The sequence below is a fragment of the Athene cunicularia genome (assembly GCF_003259725.1).
Source record: "Athene cunicularia isolate RWA chromosome 12 unlocalized genomic scaffold, athCun1 chr12_part1, whole genome shotgun sequence".
NCBI classification, from domain to species: Eukaryota; Metazoa; Chordata; class Aves; order Strigiformes; family Strigidae; genus Athene; species Athene cunicularia.
This window is the reverse complement of record NW_020799116.1, coordinates 14,815,782-14,835,409: the sequence shown is the minus strand read 5'-3', so window position 1 is coordinate 14,835,409 and position 19,628 is coordinate 14,815,782. Positions and strand designations below refer to the sequence as shown.

The 19,628-nt window shown below is 37.5% G+C and overlaps 1 protein-coding gene across 12 annotated transcripts in view; it reads right to left on the bottom strand.

The window, feature by feature from the left end:
• The window catches only part of ERC2 (ELKS/RAB6-interacting/CAST family member 2), a 532,940-nt gene that overhangs the window by 259,960 nt on the left and 253,352 nt on the right, over positions 1–19,628 (bottom strand). For all 12 annotated transcript variants that reach the window (XR_003399297.1, XR_003399299.1, XR_003399301.1 and 9 more), the window contains one exon: positions 17,773–17,908. Coding sequence is in view for 1 of the 12 variants with exons in the window: in XM_026857422.1 (XP_026713223.1) it covers positions 17,773–17,908 (136 nt within the window). In the remaining 11 variants the exon portion in view is untranslated. The remainder of the gene's footprint in view (positions 1–17,772; positions 17,909–19,628) is intronic.

Sequence of the window (19,628 nt, the reverse complement as noted above, 5' to 3'; positions counted from 1 at the left end):
TAACTGAGACTAAAAGCCTCAGAACATTCATGTTCTCTTAAGCAGAATTCCATTTGTTCATATTTCAAATATTAATTCTAGCAAAGAGAGATGCTTGATTCTTTGCAGAACACACACAAACCCCCACTTTGTTCCCCACAATTTATAACTTCTACATGTATGGAAGAAAGCTACACAATTTCTTAAAGATAAATAAATCTGTGTATGCATAAGCCCGAATATTCATATTATGGGCCTAGTTTGACTCAGATTTTGTTCAATTGTTACATTAAAAAAGTAGTGTAAAAGTTATATTTTTCTTCTGAATGCATATTCAGTGCTAAACATCTCAAGTTTTCATTAAAATACTGAGCTATTTTGGAACATCCTAACATTCTGAAATATATTTAAGTCCTTTGTTACTAGCTCACTGAATTTATTATTGATTACACTTTCCTTTAAAGCACAAATGCTAGAGTTACATTCTGCCTGATTTAATGACTTTCAATCACTATATGAAACATCTGGCCAGATGTGCTTTACCCAAGGATTAGTCTTACAAACAGTAAATGTGAGGGGAAAAAATTATTATTTTTTTTAGAAAAGGACAAAAAAAAGAGACACCAAACTCCTCAGCACCTTGCTAAAAGAGACAGATAGGTTTATACTTGCTATATCCATATCCAGGTTAGAGGACAGATGGTCACTGCACATGGAGTATAACCTGTGAAGGAGAATTTACTACATGTGCACCAAGCAGAGTAATTACAGCATTAATCATCAAACAGGAGCAAGAAAAAACATCAACAAGATGAATATGTAATTGTATCATTAAATCAGGGAAAGAGAGAAGCACATCTTTAAAGATTTAAAAATTTTTGAAACTGTTTTCTAATTCCTTTCACAAAGAAAAAGTGCAACAAAACCGCAAGCGAATATGATGTAATGCTTCAAAGTAGCTGTGCACGTCATTTTCAACACATGCAATTGAGTCTACCCACCAGTAGTTTACTGCATTAAAATCAACATTACATACTTCAGCCACTGAGCACGAGAGGACAAAGCTGCACCTATATATGAACTTTAATGATGTATATTTCAGAACTGTAAGAAATCTGATTTAAATGAAGAGGCATTATGTCTGTGTCCTTTACTAAATCTACTGTAATTGCAGTCTAACACAGACACAGATTTAAAGACAACCTATTTAAACTACTTATTCCTTTGTCAGAAATTTCAGATAGGAATATTAATCTGAAAGCTCTTCATTGTAAGAGACAGGGAAAATAAATATACCATATAGTAATACTTCAATTAGTTAAAATGGTTTAACTGAATTATTACTATTCAACAGTTTTAAATTAAAGCATTACTTTTATGTAAAATGTTCCCTTTTTGACCTTGAGGCTTTTGCTTTGTATTTGAGTGATGTTTCCAATTGAGATATACTTCAGTGGTACAGGGTATTTCTCTTGTAGGCACTGACTGACTGAAATATTCAGTGGAGACAGAGAAAAGGATGTGCAGAGGCTCAGAAGTCTTTACCTTATAGACTGAAGGATTCGTACTCTTTTTTAGGTTTCCTTTATGAAATACCTTGGTCAGTAAAGTGAGAGAAACAGGTTACATAATATACCCTATCTCTGCCAGAACTATGTCGCAGGTTTCCCTGTCTTCATCCCCATCCCCCAGACAGGTCAGCCCTTGGCTGTCGGTATCTCACCCTGAGTGGACCTGGAGGGCACATGGCAGCCTGTTATCCCCAGCCAGGCCTCTGGCCGCCATCTCCTGCTCCTCCTGACTGGGAACCTCGACGGCCCTTGGACCCAGCTCATCACTAGTCATGCCTGGGACTGTGGATAGACCCTGTTGGCAGCACCCAGCTCTGCCTGCCACCCTGAGATGCTGTGGGACTGGAGCAGCGGGCAAGGGCACAGCCCGTGCCTGGGCGGCCTCATGCTGCTGTCGCCGAGGGGGCAGCTGGGCCTGCCCTGCGGCCTGGCCGTGAGCCTGCGCAGCCCTGCGCCGTGGAGCCTGCCTGTGTCCCTCCTCCTGAGAGCCCTGGCCTCGGACGTCGCAGCAGCCGACCCCCTGCCCCGACCCGGGATCCTCAGGGACGTCTGTCAGCGTGTGGCGGGGGCAGATTCTCAGTGGCAGCCTCAAACACCAACTCCTGGCCACCAGCCACAGGTCCCCGAGCCACGTCCCTGCCACGACGCTGACCCAGCTCCAAGTCCCCTGTGCCACCTCCCTGTCCCCTGAAACGGCCCACTGACACCCCATGGCAAATAGGTGCCTTCACAGCCAGTCCCCTCAGAGCCCCGACCTTCAGGAGGCAGGAGGATGGGAAGGGGGGAGCTGCTGTCAGGGCCCGGAGGACACCAACAGGCCTTAAAGGCCCCGAGTGGCTTCACCTGGGGCCTTCCGCACCCCCTGCCTCAGAGCCTGGAGCTCCACTTCAGCTCAGCCCTGTGCCCAGCCCTGTCCCCCTCCCTGCCGCCCCGATCCACTCCAAATTCAGCTGCAGCTTGCTCATTACCACGATCAGAATTAGCATCAAAATGTTTGTGTATGGTCCCGCTTCCCTTGTTAGGACCAGGACAGCACTATTACAGAATAATTCCATACTAGAAAGTTGCAGAAATAAATATTCTTAGAAAGTCTTCACATGTATTTCATAACGTCCTGGCTTTTCAAAGTACCACAGCAAAAGTGAACAGGGAAATCACAATTTGTGGGATCAACGAGGACAACAATTATGTGAAACTTTCCCTTTTAGCTTTTAAGAAACACTTTGAGGATTTGAGATAAATTATTTCACCTGTCTACTAGACAAATCGATACATGTTTTAATTTAATAGGTGCTTTATACACATTTCAATTAGGTAAGGATAGAATGTAATTTGCTTTTGAAAACTGGAATAGAATACCTTAGAGAACCAACAATACACAAGTTAGCTTATGTCAGGCAGCTAAGTATAGTTAATAATTTATATCCTGGCACAATGGATTTAGGATACCTTGATCCAGGTATCCCATGAAGTTTTCTAGGTAGGAAGCCATTGGGTGATGTTTTATATGCTAGATTTCTGGTATTCACGTGATACGATTATTTCACATTTAGAGACAAGATACAAAAGAGAAGGAGTTTAAGATACTATTATCCTGCTTATAACACTAATTGCTTTAGTGTTCAGTTTCATAAGAAAAAGGTGAACAAAGCCACGACGCATAGAGGATCAAGGCCTATGCTGAAAGCAGAGAACCAGACAGCAGCCTTCTAGCAGTCTTTTCTAATGTCTGCATTAAGAGAAGTAATGATGTTTGCTAGGACTTGGCAGCCAAATGTTCTTATAAAAGAACACCCAGACAGAAAAGGCAGTCTTGACAAACCTTACAGCTGACTGCAGAAGGACTTTCTCACAAATTACAACTCCCATCAACAGATCAGATGTAAATGATGAATGACAATGGACTGTTTCCATTTGTACTTGAGATCTGCTTTCTCAATGACCTTCTAAGTTTATTTTTTGTCTGTGCAGAGGTTTTTTTTTTAATTATTTTTCTCTTCATGTGAGAAATCTTTGTCTGACAAGGCAGTGGCAAAATTCCCATTAACTTCACTAGAGTAAGGAATTCACCCCACATGCAGGAAAACACAAAATTCTTTCTTCAAAATGAAGGGACTTTAGCACTCATGTGACACACTGTTCACATTGTTATAATGTCCCTTTGAAGTTTAAACAAAAAAGAGGAGGGGGGATTCACATACACCTGGCTTTTATCTTTGTCATAGCTTCTAGATGGATAAATAATGATAGTTCTCTATATGACAAAGGTATGTGACAGCTAAAGAGTAGGTGTAAAGTGCTTCTTATGCCAATATCTAACTGTGAAAAGAAATGTCTGGCTGAACCTGAATAATATTGCTTAATAAAACTCCACCGCACTAAAGAACAAATGCATTTGTAAAAGTATTTCTAATTCATGTCACTAAGATATCCACAGAAATACAAACAGTAAGGCAATATGAAAAATCATTTCATTTTAGAAGGCAATATGAAAAATCTGCATTCTGTTCATAGTTTTGGTGTTTAAGATTCAAAGTTAACATTTTTATACATCTATATCAAACTCATATTTTAAATTAAGTTCATTTTTCCCTATTGACAATTATGGAAGTGTCACAGAAAAACCTCCAATTGTATTGATACATTTTAGTGAAAACATTAGGATGTCAACAATATACATAAACTATCAGGCTTTCTTCAAGGTATTTCTAGGAAAGGAGTCTTTTTCAGATGCAGAAAGCTGAACAGAGTGTTTCCCAAGGAAAGGAGAAATGGAAAAATACAAACAGAAGTAGAGGATCAAAGAAATGCTTGTTAAGGCAGTAAGGATCCTAGTTGTAACTTGAAAGAACAGCCTACTATAAAATTTAATGTACGGTGCTCCAGTGTTGTTTGTCGATTATCTCAACCATCCAGGTTTAAAAAAAAAAAAAAAGCTGAATCCATTGTAAAAGAAATCTAAAGCACAAATGGCAGTACTCTTCTTTTCCTTCATATGCAGCTACTATAGACCATCCACAGAGAAGTGAGAGGTTAGTAAAACTGCCTTGTTGCTGCAAAATAGTTAATGTGGTATGTAGTCTTCCTCGGCTTTCACATGCTAAAGACCAATCTTCCAATTGCTCACTGGACCAAAAACTATATCAAATTCATCTGCACTAAGTACCTCAATCAGTATCAATTCATTAGCAAACATTTTATTATGATGAGTAACACACCACTTCAAACTCTTATCAGTGAACAGTTCAGACCAGTAAAAGCAATACTGGATAGACTAAGACTGTCTGTGCTCCTTAATGGAGCCACCTGGGACACCTTGTGTGTAACCTTTATTCCTTATGCCTCATTCCTTATTCTTTCAGTATATTTGTTATACCTCTATTCTGTAAAATACTTTGAGATCTATTGATAAAGTATGCCTTGTCAAATGTGTGGTTTCATAATTGAACACTTAAAGTTTTCCCTTTACCTTTAGTCACAAATGAGTATTTTCTGGCAGCCTTTGGGTACTGTTTTAACTTGCATGTATTGCAAAACAGCTAGGAACCTGAAATATTAACAATTTACTCTCATACTTCCATGGTTAAGCAATCAATATCTGAATATGACTTCAACCTAAGTGACAACAAATTTCAGTAGGTGGCCAATACTTGTTTCTTATTGGATTTAATCTGATCCCATTATATTTGTGTAAATTAGAAGTGAAATATATATATATATATTTTAACTCCAAGATCTGATGGTTCACCTTGAGATTTGAAAATCACCACATTTTCCCCCGATTTATCTCTTCTACCATAACTAAATTTGCTAACTAAATTCTGTCCAACTAAAACAAAACCATTTTTAAAAAAGGGATTGGCAAAGTATAACAATGAAATTTGATCCCAAAATCTTCAAATGAAATCTATCTCTTGAAAGCCTCTCAAAGCAAAGATGCATTTACAATAAATAATTTAAAGAAAACTTTCCAAGGTAGGAGTGTTCTAGACAAGATTATGTAAAGAAGCACCTTCACCTCCCTTCTCTTTCTAGTCTGTAACGTGAGATAGTCTGTAAGTAATAGTGTATAAGGCAATTACAGAACACTTGTAATGAGAGATAAGTGGTATAAATCTGGCTTATTAGCAACCAACCAAAATAATTTTCCTTAGGTTTACCTCAAACAGAACTTTTGTTACTGAGCAGACATATTAGTAACAGACTTGCATGCTATTTAAAATGATCTATGGAGAGTGACAAGCAGCAGCAGCAACAGCTAGCAATGGTTACAAACAGGTAAATACAAGACCAAATTATGAAACTAGCTAGAAATCCGAGCTTGATGCAGACCACAAGAAGGTTTTTGAAAACCTTTTTATATTTTCAACCAGCTTATCATGCTTTCAACAAAAAAAATGCTATAGCCCATGGATAAGTTATGAATATAACAAAGTATACAGAGATACAGTTTGCATAGAATTTAGCTAATCAGTTGTATTTTTGGAACATGATTACTTTTTGCTAGTTTACATGTAGGAAAACAGCTTTAATTTATGAAAACTGAAAATAAAAAGTATAGGTAACATTTTTAAGCAATGCCTAAACTGGAAAAATCTACGCTAATACAAATTTCCATGATACTGTTTTTTTATTACAGGGTTAAACCTCCTATATTCATCTTATATTGAAGACAGCTACACAAATAGGGTCAGACATTTTACTGCAATTTCACTTTGCAGAATTTCAATCTAAATCATTGGTTTTGTCATTGATTATAATTTATGTAATATAGAGTGTTTAAATACATAAGTTAGTAAAATATTAGATGAGCTATAAGTCAATGTTAAAGTTAAAAATGAACTATATGTGGAATGCTATATTGGACAGTCATGTGCTGAAATACTAACATCTATTATAATGAGGTTATTGATGTAGAGTTGACATATGACTTGATTTGCAGATGCCCTACTGACTAACCTTTTGCAACTATATCTCAGTGTAAACCTGGGGTAATTATTGCTGGGCAGGGAGAGTTGGTTTAACTGAACTATTTCTTTTGATGCATGTTGAATGTGATTGCCCCCTGGAGACTACAGGAGTCCCACATGTGTGAGTTATTACATAAATATTGAGGGGAAGAAAAAAGGTGTATCACATTAAATTTTTCCTGTTTCCTATTGTTGCAGTTTTGTTATTTTCAAACAGGATATTTTTCTTCCAGTGTCTTGCCATATATGCCTTCTTCAACTAACAACACTTATTAAAGCACATAGTAGAAATAACTTATTTAATCTAAACATAAAATACTTGTCAATAATTGCATTTCACAGATTTCTAAATAATTATATTAGAATATACAAATTTAACTTTGTTTGCAAATCAGGATGTCCAGGTTTTATTCTTGGGCAACATTACTTAAACACTGAAAAACATTATGTTTCTAAAAAGTAGAAATTGAGAAAGATGAGAAAGTCAGTATTCCAACTTTCTGTTATGGGATGCTCTAAAAGTCCTTGTAATCATGCAAAGGTTGTATTAATAATCATTTATTGTTCTATAATACTGTGTACTTGCCCAAATATCCAAAAGTAATAAATTGGAATAGTTCCAATAATAAAATTAATGTTATTTTATACATACTCATATAATGTAATACTCTAGACAGAAGGACATGACAACTACATACAACAGTGGTACTGATAATTTTTTACCCACTAAATTTTTTTAAATTTTATAGCTGATTAGAGCAACACAGCACACAACACAGTCACTCTACCAAATATTACAAAAAGGTTTGAGAGACTGTGAGCCTAGTAGAAACTGATCTTCAAATGAGATTTTCACAGATTGTCTATAGGGACATTTTATAACAATAGTAGTTTGGGCTTCTGGGGATTACACTGCACAATGAAAACAAATGTCAAAGTAAATCCCCAAAGAAAAAAAACACTTCTGGTATTGATCCTCAGACCCACCAATCAACCTTCCTGCCCTCTGTAGACTCTCAAATAGTTTTCTTCATCTGAAACCTTTTAGAAGTATTTTCTTCAACATAACCTTAAACTACTGGCTGGAGTTCAATACACATTTCAGCAACACATATGGAATTTATCCACAATTTATGGAACTTCCACAGGCCAAGGAGGAAAATTCCTAAATGTCCATCCATGTTTACAATCTGAATTTATATTTCTATTATGTTAGAAATCTGAAGATAAGTACACTAGCTGTATCTTCAACAGTCTCATGTGTGTTTGAATTGATTAGTCAGAGTTTTGTAAGTACGCACTTCTAAGCTGGTAACTTTTTAATATACTGCACTACATCATCACAGACTTTTGTTTTTCTATTACCTGCTGCCTGAATCTCCCCTCAAAGATTTTTGGTTTTATAGATTCATTATCAATGCATCACAGAAAAGACAACTTTGCTAAGTCCTACTTTTTCAAAATGTCTATTAACAATTTATGCTCAGGTATGAGAAAATTACTACTTTAAGAAAATGCAATTCCTGCCTTTTTCCTAGATAGCCACAAGAAAAAAAAAAAAAAAAAAAAAAAAAAAAAAAAAAGTTCCCTGAACTGTGAGAAATTTATAATAAGCTATAGATTTTGCTGAAGGCTGGACATTTCTGAAGTTGCAGTTATTAGCTACACTCTGTCTTTGCAAAATACAGCTATAATTAGAGAAGAGAAATGCCAAAGGAAGTACCCATGAACGTATCACTAATGCCCACAATTGTGCAATCTACTGTGCTGGGTTCTCTACGTTTGCTAGTACATAACTCTTGCTTTATAAGGGTAAAACTATTTGATATGTACATACACACTATTTTCTTATAAATTGACCAAACTTCAGCTTAACCACTCAAAGATGAAACTTTACAGTCCCCAAGGAACCTATAGTTTGAAAACAGAAGCATAAAAGAATATATTTTAGTTTTCAAGCCTTAAGAAAACTAATATAAAATACTGACTTTTACATTTCTTCATATGTTAGTTCATTAATGTAATAAATATATATGCAGAACTTAACCAAAAATTCCCAATATTACTCACTTGCACCTGGAATCAGTTCACTTGTTAAAAAGTTTTTGCAACAGCCTAAACAAACGTATCCATTAAAACAAATTACAGTTTACTGCGAAACTTTGAAAATATTTCTGCATGGGCTACAATATTAAATAGGACATGTACAACATAAGAGCACCACAGTCTTAATCTTAAATGTCAGGTGCATCATTAAGTTTCTGCTTTAATTGTAGAAAAGTTCTGGTAAAATAAATTTTTGACTCTCTACAACCATAATAAAAATAAGTTTCTATTCTGTATTTTCCACAAACAAGTCCATGGCAGCTTCAAAGGGACAATTTAATTCTAGCTGTAGCTTACCCCATCTTCTGAATTTGCCACTGAGATAATTCCAAAAGCTTATGCTTCTTAACTCACACAAAGACTGAAAGATTTGTTGCAGCTGACTCAAACATAGATTTGCAAAAAAACCCAGCTCTTCTTCCAAAATATTTGTCTGTTAGAGCAGAAATCTTAGCAAGAGGCAAGATCTTCACCAGCACTGGAGGCCATACTTTATCCTGTCTCTTGCCTCTGTACATATTTCCAAGAGTCCATCTCCATCACATCTCATCTGTGTGTTCTGATTGCTCATAATACTGAGAAAGAAAAATCAAGGACAGTTTGAACCTATTTCCCCTTATCCTCTGGCCCACAACTGAATGAGAGGTAGGGAGCAATTCTACTAATTAGAGCTAGATCACAATATGTGTTTCATGCACGCACATTGTGGAAATCAGAGAAGAAAGGTGTAAAAGGCAAAATCCGAATTTTACCTCCATTTTCCCCTATCAAATGACCAGCCCTCTGATGACAGAGAGATACAGAATCTCTTTCACACTTGGAACGATTAAAGCCTTCCAGAGAGGTATAGGTCCCCCTTCGGATGCATGTTTAAACTAGAATTCACTTTCAATACAGTAACTTATGATTTTAACCTCTTAAAAGGTTGAGTTTTCTCACTGCATATGTATTCGGCACTAATAAATACAAAGCTATGTGTTTATGCAATGAATGCTCTCCTGCCTTATGTCAGCTATGTACACTGATGCCCATCTGTGTAAGTCATCACTGTTTCCTCTGTCTCTGAACTGATTACACTGCTCTGTTCATTTTTATTTGCAAGACTTCATCTCATTCCATTCCTCTTTTTATTAATATTATAGTTTCAAAGTTTTTGAGACAATGCAGTAGGAAATACACTACATTAAGAGAAAAATCATAATAAATTAATGTTAGGTATACCTCTTGTTTAGGCCATACTTCTATTTCATTTTAAAAGACACAGACATAACATATGACAATATGCTATATCTTCCATATATTATGTCTTTCTAGAACTACTATGGAGCTGAAAATTATATGCTGAAGCACAGACTGAAAAATAAAGAAACAAATCCAAGTTTAAGGATTTACACTGACTAGCTGTGAAATCTCTTGGGACCTATTTTTAGTAAGATACCACAGATATTCATTCACATGGCAAGAATCAAACAGCAGTAATATTAACTACCCAGTTTTTCTCTCTCTTTTGACAGGACTTTCTCCTGATCATGTTTTATTCACTACTTAAGACTAGTAAGTTTTTTCACTATTTAAGAATAAATTTCCAGCTGGTATGGAACTATTGAAAAATGAGAATTCTTGCCTTGCCTTACTATGTCCAGTGACAAACCAAGGCTGACATGCTAGACTCTGTTTAAAAAGCAAGATACTTACACCTGGAAAATGTACATGTGTACACAATCTGTTTCACAGTACTTCAGGCTTAGAGGACTGATCAAGCTGACTGCATGTGCTCTTTGAAATCAATGAGAACTACACATTGTCTTGCTCAAAAACAATTTAAGTCTCTTTTCACTACATGGATTTCATAGAATCACAGAATCATCTAGGTTGGAAAAGACCTTGAAGATCATCTAGTCCAACCATTAACCTAACACTGACAGTTCCCAACTACACCAGATCCCTCAGCGCTATGTTGACCCGACTCTTAAACCCCTCCAGGGATGGGGACTCCATCACCTCCCTGGGCAGCCCATTCCAACACCCAACAACCCCTTCTGGAAAGAAATGCTTCCTAATATTCAGTCTAAACCTTCCCCAGCACAATTTGAGGCCATCACCTCTTGTCCTATCACTTGTCACTTCGTTAAAGAGGCTCATCCCCAGCTCTCTGCACCCTCCTTTCAGGGAGCTGTAGAGGGCGATGAGGTCTCCCCTCAGCCTCCTCTTCTCCAGACTAAACACCCCCAGTTCCCTCAGCCACTCCTCCTACGACCTGTGCTCCAGACCCTGCCCCAGCTTCACTGCCCTTCTCTGGACACACTCGAGTCATTCAATGTCCTTTTTGTGTTCAGTTTTGGGCCCCTCACTACAGGAATCGAGGGGCGGCCTCACCAGTGCCGAGTACAGGGGTGAGATCCCTTCCCTCTCCCTGCTGGCCACGCTATTGCTGACACAAGCCAGGATGCCATTGGCCTTCTTGGCCACCTGGGCACACTGCTGGCTCCTGTTCAGCCGGCTGTCAATCACCCCCCAGGTCCCTCTCTGACTGGCAGCTCTCCAGCCACTCCTCCCCAGTCCTGTAGCACTGCTGGGGGTTGTTGTGGCCCAAGGGCAGCCCCTGGCATTTGGCTTTATTGAAACTCCCCCAGTTGGGCTCAGCCCATGGCTCCAGCCTGTCCGGGTCTCTCTGCAGAGCCTCCCTGCCCTCGAGCAGATCAACACTCCCACCCAACTGGGTGCCATCTGCAAACTGACTGAGGGTGCACTCAACCCCCTCATCGAGATCATCCATAAAGATCTTAAACAGGAGTGGCCCCAAAACTGAGCCCTGGGGGACACTACTCGTGACCAGCTGCCAGCTGGATTTAACTCCATTCACAACTCTTTGGGCCCGGCCATCCAGCCAGTACTTTACCCAGTGAAGCATGTGCCCATCCAAGCCACGAGCAGCCAGTTTCACAGGAGAATGCTGTGGGAGGCCTTGCTAAAGTCAAGGTAAACAACATCCACAGCCTTTCCCTCATCCAATAAGCAGGTCGCCCTGTCATAGAAGGAGATCAGGTTTGTCAGGCAGGACCTGCCTTTCATAAACCCATGCTGACTGGGCCTGAGCATCTGGTTGTCACACATACGTTGTATGATGGCACTCAGGATGAGCTGCTCCATCAGCTTCCCGGGCACTGAAGTCAAGCTGACAGGCCTGTAAGTTCCCAGATCATCCTTCTGACCCTTCTTATAGATGGGCGTTACATGGGCTGATTTCCAATCTGTCAGGACCTCCCCGGTCAGCCAGGACTGCTGGTAAATGATGGAAAGCACCTTGGCGAGCACCCCCAGCCAGCTCCTTCAGCACCCTCGGGTGTATCCCGTCCGGTCGCATAGACTTGTGTGCGTCTCCGTGAGGCAGCAGGACACTGACTGTCTCCTCCTGGATCGTGGGGAGGGTCGTTCTCCCAGTCTCTGTCTTCTGGCTGAGGAGGCTGGGTTCCCTCAGTACAACTGGTCTTGTTATTAAAGACTGAGGCAAAGAAGGCATTAAGCACCTCAGCCTTCTCCTCATCATTTGTTACCATGTCTCCTCCTGCATCTAGCAGGGGATGGAGGCTCTCCCTGGTCTTTTCCACAGAGAACTGTTTCCGGACTTAGTACAAATACGATTCCATAAGATTCAATTCACTTACTAAACAGATACTTTACATTTATGAAAAGTATGACCAGAAAAAAGTGTAAGTTTCGTTTCCTTTGAGACTATATAATGAGACATATGGAAATATGATTATGTGCACATTCTTAGTGTTTACTTTAGAGAAGGGACTTTGTTGTTGTTGTTATTACAGCAGGTTTGAAAATCAGAATCAAAACCAAACCCACTCAAATTCTCAATGTTATGCAAATGTTTTCTTTCCCAATTCTACTGAGGTAACAGTGTTACTGGAACAAACACGTTCCATACAAGAATCCTGAAAAACACATCTCAGGAAATAAACATCTCACATCTATAACATTTCAAGATCCTTCAAAGAGACTTGAGGAATTATGCATAACTTCATTACATGATACCTGTATATTTCTTAGCTGAGCATTTCTCAGAAAGGCATATCTTTTTAAGACAGACAAAAAAAAAGAGAGAAAAATGAAGGCATGTTAGATACACCGTTCTCAAAAAAATTCCATGATAAAGTGTTCAAGGGCCAGCTCTCCTGCTGTGATGCTTTATGTAATATATGACCGTCATGTCTGGCAAGATTTGCACAGGTCTGCCCTTGATTTGTGGAAGGAAAAAGCAGAAAACCTCACAACTATTCTTCATTCCCAAGAATTAATCTGAAGTCTGGCTCCCTCATGTTTCCAATTTTACAGTGATCCAAATAACCCCCCAAAACCACACCTGAAGCATCACTCACAATTGTAGCTGATAGCTAAGGGAGACCAAAGTGAATTCCCTCCTCAGACACCCCAGGGCACCCTCCGTCACAGCACTGGCCCTGGAGTGCTGTGAGATGGGGCCATCAGAGACACAAACTTGACCTGCAAGCACTGATGCTAGGATATGAACCAGGCTTTTATCTGAAAAGACAGTGAAAAGTCTCACTAATATACATGATGCTACAAGCCTCAGGAACTATTACACACTACTGAAACTTCAAAGAAACTACAGACTCCTGAACTAGTTCAAACCTATCAGAAAGCAAGTGGACAGCTGAATGGATAGAGCTTCAGCCCCTACTTGAGCTGTACAAAATGGACGGCTCCTCACAGATTGCTTCAGTTTGCCCTGAATGACTCCCTGAAAGGTCTGTGGACAATTAGACTAGCTTTCTTATTACATCTTTTCCAGTACTTCTGCAAAAGGGATTGAGACTTGGCTGCAGTAAATGTAATTTGACTAGTCTAATTGCTCTTCAGTTCTCAGCTGAGCTTATCACAGCTAGCCAACAGCCAGCTTATCACAGCTAGCCAAAAAATACAATCATTACATCTGGCCAGAGAAGTTTAGGATATACGTTACCCTAACAGCTCAATACATCATTCACAAATATAACAAGTACACAATAGTCACAAGCACTATGTGTTGTAAATCCCTATAAACAGAGGGTGTTTCTATTAAACATAACAGAAGATATTATAAACAGTAACAAGAAAAGGTGGTCAGATCCCTATGGTTTACTAGGATGTTAATTCAGTATTTATTGAAATACCGATTAATTTTATTTTTAATTAGCAGATGCACAGTACTCCCAGAAACTTATATAAGAGTATATCATATATCTCACATCATGCGTCTCCCCACAAATCCTGCCTCACTTAAATCCTTAGATCACTACTGTTACATTTTATTAACTCTATATATTATTTATAAACCAAAATTTAATATCAAAAATGATCAAGTATTCTACTCTGTCAGATTATTTATTTAGTCAACTCTAATATCCCCATTTGAATTCTGTAAATGTTCACATCACTAGAAGAACTTCAATTTATATTTTGCTTCCTGGTGAAAGTATTGTACCCTTGAGTTGGTAGGAAATAAAATAAATTTAGCTATTACATACTGCATTACCTGTATCCTTTTGAACACATGCCTAAATAAGTTCAGATCTAAAACACTCACAAATGTAGCTGCACAGTCAGACCTGCAGAAAGCTGGTGTGTTCCATCCCTGCACCCAGGCATTTGGGGCTAAATATTACAAGAGTAAACATGTATCTTATGCCAAATATGTGAAAGAGTTTTATGTGACCAGGTACAAAAGTGTCAAATCAAAATCATTCTGAAATAAGAAGCCATACACATCAATCAACATCATAACTAAATCTACCATAACTTGATCAAATTTTTTTAAAGGAAAAACTTGCATTTTAAGGGATATTTGCTCTTTAAACAACTCTGTGGAGGAGGAGGGTTTTTAAAAAAAAAAATAATTTTCCTTTGTATAACAAGTCTAAGTGACTATAGCTTTAGAGTCTTAGTTTTTTAACCAGTCAAAATGTTATTAGATATCATATAAGAACAAGTCTTGATGCTCTCACCTAGTGCTGATATCTACCTTACATATATAGAAAAAATAAACCATATCAGTGAAAAACTTTAAATCAAAATACTCTGCTCTCAGCAGAATAAATGCACATCGGAGTCACGTTACCTCCACTACTTAATGTCAAACTATTTGCTATAGTTGCAAGAATCACTGTGGCATTTATGTACAACAACTAAAACATCCCCAAATCTTGTGAAGATAGGGAAACCTCAAACTCCCCGAGTGTGAGGCAGGAACATGTTTCCATTAGATGCAGATGTATATCGTGAGCTTTACTGTAACAATGAATTTTTGTGATTCATTTTTGAAGGCAAACCCTAAGGAACTTCCAGAAAATAAAATTCATTTACCTCACAAGAACAAGAAAAAAAGCGCTGCAGATACTACCACTACCTCATCTTCCTTAATCTTATGACAGAAGCAATCATACAAGGACACGTTACCAAGCCCATTTTGGGAAGGGTCTCTTGAAGCAGTGAAATGGTATCTGTCTCCTGTACCAGACCAGACCAGAGCAACTCTGTTTCTTAATTTGCTGGAGAAGGAAAAAGCTGCCGGACTTTCAAGTTTGACTGCTTTTGTGCATCCCTCACCATTCACTTTGTCTCCTTAGGGATTTACTTGAACACATCAGAGTGCTGTAGAGTCAAACTTCTATTTACAACTGCACACCTCCAGGTATTTTAAGGCTCAGTCTGTAAAGTCAAACAAGCCATTTGCCTTCAGGTGGATTTGCCTCCTCTGTGATCCATGCAGTGACAGCCACACTAATTCGCTAAAGAAGCAAACTGCAATGAAAGAACACATCCAGCCCTGAGTGAACATAATGGCCAACATTAAGAAAAGCATTGGAAGACACAGCCCAAGGAAATCAAAAAAAAGTTTTAGACACAGGAAATTTAACACCTAGTATGGCAGCAAACTGATGAGAGCAGAAGATTGCCTGTTTTGCTTCTGCCAGAGAAGGCAGGATTAGCTGTACCAGCACGCCAGCAGCACAGACAACAAGTACTGACTTCCTCCTGTTCTTGCAGCTACTGAAGGAAGAACTGTGAAATGCAAAGCACCTACTGACAGGCAGAAGCAGTTGGGATCCCCTCTTTTCACTTTCCCAGCAGCTCAGCAAGTGTAGGATGGGCCACAACACATACACACATACATTACTGAAAGTATTATGTTGAAGTACACAATATTAACATCTTAAGGCATAGTAATAGAGAAATAACAGTTCTTAGTCAACTGGTTTTCATAAACTGTTCTCAGCGTGTAAATGCTTTATAGCAATTGCATGGCACACAAGAGTATACACCAGACAAGGTTTTTTCTTTCTAAATTCAGGCTCTTCAGCCATGCTGCTTCCATTTGATAGACCCATTCTCATCACATGACTTGAAAGATCCAAGCATAGCAGTTACATCAAAGACCCTAGGAATAATTTCTATTCTCTAGTGATCACACCACTTTGACAGATTTCCAAGATAATACTGAAAAAGTAAAGCTCTAATATATTATTTTTACTGAACCACATTACAAGCTGCTCAACACTGAAATTTAGACCAAGTATTTAAAATATCTGACCAAATATTTCACAAGGTTTTATTACTATATCTGTGCAGTAGAATGCATGGTGATGCAATCAGTATGTAGTGACCAAGGTTTTAAAATATACATAACACGACACAGATGCATAAATAATGTATCATTTCCTGAACTTGATTCTGACATAGTTCACCCACACAAGCCTGAAGAGAGGTGTGGTGTTAATTTCTCCATTTTGCATAAGAAACATGTGAGAAATACAGTACCATCTGAAGCATGTGAGGGTCAAATTCCACCTACTGGAAATTTTCCAGAAACCCATTATATTAGCCAGAGCAAGGCAAAGTCGGTATTTTGCAATGTAAATTAGACTTGCCTATAAACACTGGCTATGGAGACACTGATGTTGTTGACAGAAATCAGTACTTCTTTTCAGTTTTTCATGGTCAGATCTCAGAATAATTTTTAAGTCAAACATCAGACTTGTTTTGTGGCCTTAAATACAAATTCCCTAGTATGTATCATTTACACCAGATCAGTTAGTTATCATTCAAATCTCAATGCCCAAACTCAGTAACTTACAAACTGTAGAAACACTCCTAGAATAATGTTCTAAGTCTATCTCAAATAAAAAAGAAATATAGGAGAAGCTTTGCTTTCCAACTGTAAGAAAAAGGTTGCTGGTGTAGTAAATATACAGTAATGTTGATCTGTCAACTGATCAAATGATCTGTCAAATGAGACAGCTATAGCTGTTTCCAGTACTTCTCTATGCTACATCTGAGTATATAAGATAAAATAATACTTGTTGAGGATTCTAAATTCATCATTACCCTGTTAGATAATCTATCCTCACCCTTTTAAGCCACTACGTATGCATGTACAGAGGGACAATAAGATCAAATCACACTCAGTGATCTGAGTATGCAACCAGATGATACAGAATTTCACTCCCAGACAGTGGATTTTAATGTGAAGAGCTACAACTAGAAACATAGAACAGGGGGTTCATGGTCTCAAATGTCGTTGCATTCAATCTCCACACTGGAAAATATGGCAGAATGTCTGTTATACAATTGAATGCTCTCAGAAAACTAAATTGTATTTTACAGAGCTAATCACCCCGTTATGTAAATGCCCAGTTTAAAAAAAAAAAAAAAAAAAAAAAAAGCACACTACTATTTGATATTCAAACATGCTGAACATTCATAACCACACTATATAACCTCACTATGGCCTGTGGATATAATGCTGTGAATAACACAGAATCCAGAGAGGATAATTAATAATTATCCTTCTATTTTCTGACTGTCCACAAAACAAGCTATAATGACTTACTTGCTTTTAAATAAGTAAAATACAGTTCTTGTGAGAAGAGGGCTTAAAATTCTATTGTTTTTTCCTCACTCTAAATAGTAAATATTTCATGAATGCAACTGAAGTCAGTAGTGGCCTCTTGCAGGAAAGGAGAGAGCCATCAGCTCTTTCTGGGAAGAGATTTATTTTACATCCTGGAAGACAGACAGTGAAACAAAAGTGTACTTTCTTTGATGGTTTTTAAAACACAATTGAAAAATAAACTCACTTGTAAATGTTGAGAGTTGTCCGTCATATTGTCTTCTCGCCTACGAACTTCTTCCAACAACTGTGCATTCTTCTTTTTCTCCATTTGCTGATTGTGCTTCAGATTAGCAACCTTCTTGTTTTGGTCCTTCATATGTCTAAGAATTGCATACACACATGCATTAGTGTCAATGACTACAATCACTTCTTTTTCTCTATAAAATAATTTGTGACTATGACACAGGACATTGATTCTCCAGCAGATACAAGTATTCCAAGTATCAGATCTAAACAATAAAACTTCATCTTGTTTTCAAGATGGCATATCAAAACAGCTTTAATACCGTCAGATTATACAACATTAAAGCAATTGGGCCGACAACATTTTTTCTTTTTTATCATTTGATCACAAACTCATACATGTTCTAAGCACTATTCAGGAAAATTGTTGTTGCAACAGAGGGAGATTATCCAACAATCTTTACACACTGACTGAGTTCAAGAACAATTCAAATGGGTGCTTTAAGTAGCATTAATTTAAAAGGAAGCCAAAGGTGAAGGTGATGACTAATGTAAGTTGTGAAATTCTATTTTTGAAAACCTGGACTATAAATACAATGTTTCTTGGAATTAATGTGTGATGGGGTAGAAGATCAGGCCATAAATATGCCATGAAGAATAAAGGATGCCTTTACAAATAGCTTTGTACATAACATAAACATTACATTTCTTTTTTAATAATGAGACTTCTTTCTACAAAAGATTATCAACAAATAGATTTATGAGTAACTTCTAATGAAAATTAGACAACCTGTATCATTATTACGTATTTTCTTTTGTTAAGACTGTACTCAAGAAAAAAAAAAATAATTGTTTCAGTGTTTAATTATCTTTTACTGTGGATCTTATTCATTAAGTTACCAGAAGCTGTCCTGATTCTGATGCTCAGCATACATCCTTTTAAGAAAGAAACAAGCTAATTTTGCCTGGCAGGCACTGAAAAAACATCCTTGCAGTAATGCTTTCTACCTGCTCAGATTCTTAGATATTATTTTCCCGACTTTCTCTGAGGAATTCACTCCCTTTTATCTATATAAAAATAAAGTCATGTGCAAATTTCTAATGAGATCTACTCACTAATCCTACTACGGCAAATGAAGAGAATATTATTCAATGCCCAAAGGATCACTGAAAATGTCTCTGTTGCTTCACCATTAGAACTTTCAGTGAGAAGTTGTAGCATAATAAAATCAGTGCAAGAAGTGTATGCTAAATAAACTGGGTCATTTTATATTTACTTCTACCACTGGTTTCTCTGTCCTACCACTAGGGTGTTTTTCACTGCTATTTATACTAAAAAATCAACAATGAAACTCTACTCAATAAATGCTGCCATGGTATTAAAAATTCTTAGAAAGACACCTCATGTACAAGTTTGTAGGTACAGTACATAACAGAAAAGCTAATTTGTTATTTCTGAAAAAAAGTAACTTCAACTTGTCTAGAAAAATAAAAGGCATACAATTAATACAAATAAAAATATTTGCTTTTTAAAGCTCACAGATTTTTTTAAAAATAGACAAGTATGAATTCCACTATTTGAAAAACAGATTTACCCTACAGTTGTGTTCAAGAGTTCACATCACCCTGTTAATGCACAGAAAGACAGATTAGCCTAACTGATCATCTATTTATAGCATTTGCCTTTTGTACTTTTTTTTTTTTTTAATGTTAGAAATCAAATTTGTGAGGACTGTACCTACAGTAAAGCTAAAAGAATCCCCAACAAGACATTGTTACCAGAAAACAGACCGGTTTCGGGAAAAAAAAAAAAAGAAAAAAAAAAAAAAAAAAAAAAAAAAAAAAAAAAAAAAAACA